This window comes from Gregarina niphandrodes, assembly GCF_000223845.1.
Source record: "Gregarina niphandrodes unplaced genomic scaffold scaffold00002, whole genome shotgun sequence".
Lineage (NCBI taxonomy): Eukaryota > Apicomplexa > Conoidasida > Eugregarinorida > Gregarinidae > Gregarina > Gregarina niphandrodes.
Window position 1 is genome coordinate 322,429 of NW_011645774.1, and position 4,910 is coordinate 327,338.

The window sequence follows — 4,910 nt, forward strand, 5'->3', positions numbered from 1 at the left end:
CAACGTTGTCACCGGGGATGGCCTTCTCGAGCTGCACGTGATGCATTTCGACGGACTTGACATCGGTAGTGACACCGGAGGGGGCGAAGCAGACGCTCATGTTGGGCTTGAGGGTACCAGTCTCAACACGACCAACGGGCACAGTTCCGATACCGCCAATCTTGTACACGTCCTGGAGGGGAAGACGGAGGGGCTTCTCATCGGGTCTCTTGGGGACCTCCATCTTGTCGAGGGCCTCCACAAGGGTCAAACCCTTATACCAAGGCATATTGGGGGACTTCTCAATCATGTTGTCACCCATGAAACCAGAGATAGCCACGAAGTGGATCTTGTCAACCTTGTAGCCAACGCGCTTGAGGTAGCCAGACACTTCCTTCTGGATTTCATCGAAGCGGTCCTGCTTGTAGCCGCAAGCGTCCATCTTGTTGATGCCGACGATCATCTGGCTGACACCAAGGGTGTAGGCGAGAAGAGCGTGCTCGCGAGTCTGACCTTCCTTGGAGAAGGCACCCTCGAAACCACCGATATCGGCGGGGACGACGAGAAGAGCAACATCGGCTTGGGACGTACCGGTAATCATGTTCTTAATGAAATCACGGTGGCCCGGGGCGTCAATGACGGTGTACTCGAATCTGGGGGTTTCGAACTTCCAGAGGGCAATATCGATGGTAATACCACGCTCGCGCTCAGCCTTCAACTTGTCCAGGATCCAAGCGTACTTGAAAGAACCCTTACCCATTTCGGTAGACTCCTTCTCGAACTTCTCAATGGTTCTTTGGTCAATACCACCAAGCTTGTAAATAAGATGGCCAGTGGTGGTGGACTTGCCAGAGTCAACGTGGCCAATGACGACGAGGTTGATATGCTGCTTCTCCTTACCCATGTTGGCTCGCCACAAAGTTGTTCCACAAACTTGTTGTCACAAATTTTTCCAGCGCGCGGGCTAAGACAAAACGGGCCGACAATAGCGCGCAGAACGGAAGCACACGCGTGTGCGACGGAAATTGCGCGCCTTAATTGGTCCTTTGTACGGCAAGGTAGGACTGGTTTAGCTGCGTGCGAGACGTATACGCGGACGGACTTGGGTGTCTCCGGTCACATGGTATCTGTGACAAGCAACTGTCAGGCGGAAAGCTACGGGGGTAACTGTCGGGGATGAGGAGTGGCGGGTGAGCTTGCGCGCGCATTCGAAAAACCGTGGGGCGCCCTGTGGGCGTGAAGGGGGGGATTGGTGGTTTTTTTATCGCCGAGTTGGGGGGATGTCTTTTGACGCCAATGGTGTGATATGCACGGATATTAACAAGGCGTCGTTTCAGCTGTTGAGCGAGGAAGATGTGAAGAAAACAGCGGTGTGTCGCATATTTTCTACAGTAATCTATGACGGTGAGCAAGCGAAGTTGGGTGGTATCCACGACCCGCGACTGGGTCCGATGGATTCGGAGCCTCGTCGTGGGGACCCATCATGTGTGACTTGTGGCGGTCGGGACGACTGCCCGGGTCACTTGGGTTACATTCAGTTGTACCAGCCGTTGTATCATCCGTTGTTTATGCCGACATTGGTTCGGTTGTTGAAGGGTACATGTTTGCTATGTCGACGGTTGAAGATTGATCCGGGTCTGGCCACCATGTACCTGAAGAAGTTCCAAATGGTCCAGATGGGTGCGTTACAGATGTTGGAGGAGTTTGAGCAGTTGTCCAGTATGTCATCTGGAGGCCGCTACGAGCAGAGTTCTTTAGCCGAACGACGGGTAGAAATGCGTCGCTTGCTGGCGGATATGAAGGTCTTGGAGGAAAAACAACGGAAGGAAGGCAAGCTACTGAACCTGGAGGAGGATATAAGTGTTAGTTCATCCAGTATCGAGAACTGGAGGCGTATAACGCGGGATTTATACGACCGTTGTGCTCAGTCACATTGTACACATTGTGGACGTAAATTCAGTTCAGTTATTCACAAAAAGGACCTCGATTCGAACGTCGAGATTCAATGGAACTTTGATGCCGACTGTCCAGTGGACCGTAATATCCTGCTTAAGATGCTGGATGCACAGGAAGAGATTGAGCGAGTAGGTGACGACTCTATCGGGACAGTGCGCGATGCCAGAAACGTGGCCAACATAGATGACGAAGAGATTGCAAAGGACCACCAAACTCTCGGACGACGAGGCCGGTCGATGGGTGCAGTCAATTTGCAAGCCTACCAGATATACCCAATTATGCGAGACCTGTATAATTCCCCGGACCGTCCGTTGTTGCACTTTCTGATTCCGGCAACGGCTAAGCATGGAGCGCGATTTTTCTTCATGAATGTCATTCCGGTGAGCAGCAACAAATTCCGGCCCAAGGCGAAGAGTCTAGGCTTCGGGTCTTCAGCGGACGCGGGCGCCAAGGCAGATGAAGAAGGCGGCATTTTACACCCTCGCTCGGCAGCACTTCTGGAGATTTTACAAGAGAACGCTAAGATAGGATTTGCCTTAGGGGCATTGCGTTACTTCGACCCAGAGGCTCACTTTGCGAAGGATGAGGGCTCGCTTGACGCTGCCTTTTCAATGAAGGATAAGGACGGTGTTAAAAAGGCTATCGAAGACCATAAGGGCAACTACTCGTTGCTGCATCAGTACTGTCGCCAAACACAGGAGAAGATAAACGCCTATATCGACAGCACCAAGACCAACACTAGGAATCCACCACCGGCTATCCGGCAATGGATGGAGAAAAAGAGCGGCGCGATTCGACAGAAAATGATGGGCAAACGGGTTAACTTTGCCGCGCGTACAACCATTGCACCAGACGCACAGATTAATACTAATGAGATCGGTATTCCCATCCCCTTCGCGATGAAGTTAAGCATTGCGGAACATGCTGTACCACACAATGTGGATTTGCTGTGCAAGTTGATAATGAATGGGAGCAAAACATACCCAGGTTGTAACATGATAATTGAGCCATCCGGACGCAGGTTGGACCTTACGCGGCGCGAGCTGACAGAGAGTCAGAAGCGGATGCAGTGTAAGTTGTTGCGGAACCATGTGCAGCACCAGATGCACAGTGCACAAAACAGTCACGATCTGACTAAGCCATACACCGTGTTACGACATCTAAGGGATGGCGACGTAGTGATTATGAACCGACAACCTTCGCTACATAGGGCTTCGATGATGGCGCACTTTGTGCGTGTGCTTACTGGTCAAAAGACATTCCGCCTTCATTACGCTAATTGTAACTCGTATAACGCCGACTTCGATGGTGACGAAATGAACCTGCACTGCGCACAAGACCCAACTGCCCGCGCAGAGGCGGCCCTTATCTGTAATGCCGACTGCAACTACACTGTCGCCAAGTCGGGCGAACCACTGCGCGGTCTGATTCAGGATCACGTGTTGGGCGGCAACTTCCTGACAATCCGAGGCACCTTTCTCACACGACCGCAATATTTTGCTTTAGTCTACGTGGGAGTTGCTTCCTTCACGGACAAGGGTGAGAAACTCGATCTGGACAACGGCAAAGTTGTCAGTTCTGAATTCTCTGCAGGTGACCCCTACGCGAGAGCATTGGGCGCCCGCAACCTCCGCATAGTCGTCGAGGAACCCACCATCTGGAAACCGGAGCCGCTCTGGACGGGTAAGCAGGTCATTAACTCTATTCTCAAGACCCTCATTGACTCGGTCGCCGTGCTCGAATATGGCCGAAAGGCCGACGGTACCGCGAATCAGGCCTTTCTGAAACGTTACCGCGGCATCAACCTCGTGAGCAAGGCTAAAACACCGGGTGACGCTTGGATGGGCCGGCTCGGGACCGATAAAGAAGAACAGATCGTCATCATCCGCAACAGCGAGCTGGTGCAAGGCGTCTTCGACAAGGCCCAGATTGGCGCCGCAAGTTACGGTCTCGTGCACCTTTGCTACGAGCTCTTCGGACCCCGTGTGGCAGGTATGTTGCTGTCCGTGTTCGCACGTGTGTTCAGCTCCTATCTACAAATTCGCGGCTTCTCCTGCTCCTCGGGCGACTTCCAAATGACGCTGGAAGGCGAGAAGGCGCGACAGCGCATGATTGCACGCTGTACCGCCGCCGGTACGCTTCTCCAGGAACAGTTCATCGACTCCGTGTACCAACATATGCACTGGCGAGAGAACATTGAAAACGCCTCTGGCGTCCAGTCCAAGTATGTACACGTTGGCAAGGCACTCAGTTCCGCCCTTGCCGCCAGCAAACATCAGGCTGGCACTCTGGCCACGTCCTATGTGAAGGAACGATACCAACAGTTCGTCAAGACCGAGCAAATAAACCAGTTTGTCACGGTAGACGGCCTGCTCAACAAAGACCCCCAAAACGTTAGGCTCAAAAACACCACCGTACCGCCCCACTGGCCCGCAGATCCCTCCAAGTCGGCCGAATCGCAGCAGAACTCGCCCTGGCTCACCGAGGCGCAAAGGTCAGAGTTCCGCGACCAGGGCACTGCCGGCTTTGGTGACCAACTGGTGGCTGAAGAGGACCTAATTCAGAGCAAGGCGGGATCAAGCAAAACGGGGTTAAGGAAGGCGACGGAGGAGCATTCCGCGGTAATGAAGGCGGTGGACTGCGACACGTCCAGTTCGTGGAACGTATCGCGTTCCCTGCACCTGATTCCGAAGCAGCCGGACTGGCGACTGGGCGACGTGAAGAAGATGTATCAGTGGATGCTGGGTCAGCTGTCGAAGTTGAAGGCAATGGGTGCTAGTGACAAGGACACACGGCAGTTCCTTTTGCAGGGTTTTACGACCGTGCCGGAACTGGCGATTTACTTCCCGGAGTTGGCCAAGGTTGTGGGCACGCGGAAGATGTGGGCAGGTGAGCGATTGGAGGATCGGCTAGTGGTCGCGGCGGCAGCTCGTCTGACAGGCACGGTGCCGCCGCCGGCTCCGTTGGGACGACTG

At 53.8% G+C, this 4,910-nt stretch overlaps 2 protein-coding genes across 2 annotated transcripts; one reads left to right on the forward strand and one right to left on the reverse strand.

The window, feature by feature from the left end:
• GNI_013210 (elongation factor 1-alpha) lies at nucleotides 1-883 on the reverse strand (the record flags this gene model as incomplete). The annotated part of the gene is made up of 1 exon (XM_011130571.1): nucleotides 1-883. A coding segment is annotated over one exon (883 nt), but the record flags the coding sequence as incomplete, so codon positions are not given.
• A 376-nt stretch (nucleotides 884-1,259) lies between these two features.
• Nucleotides 1,260-4,910, forward strand: GNI_013220 (DNA-directed RNA polymerase; the record flags this gene model as incomplete). Its single annotated transcript, XM_011130572.1, has 1 exon — nucleotides 1,260-4,910. A coding segment is annotated over one exon (3,651 nt), but the record flags the coding sequence as incomplete, so codon positions are not given.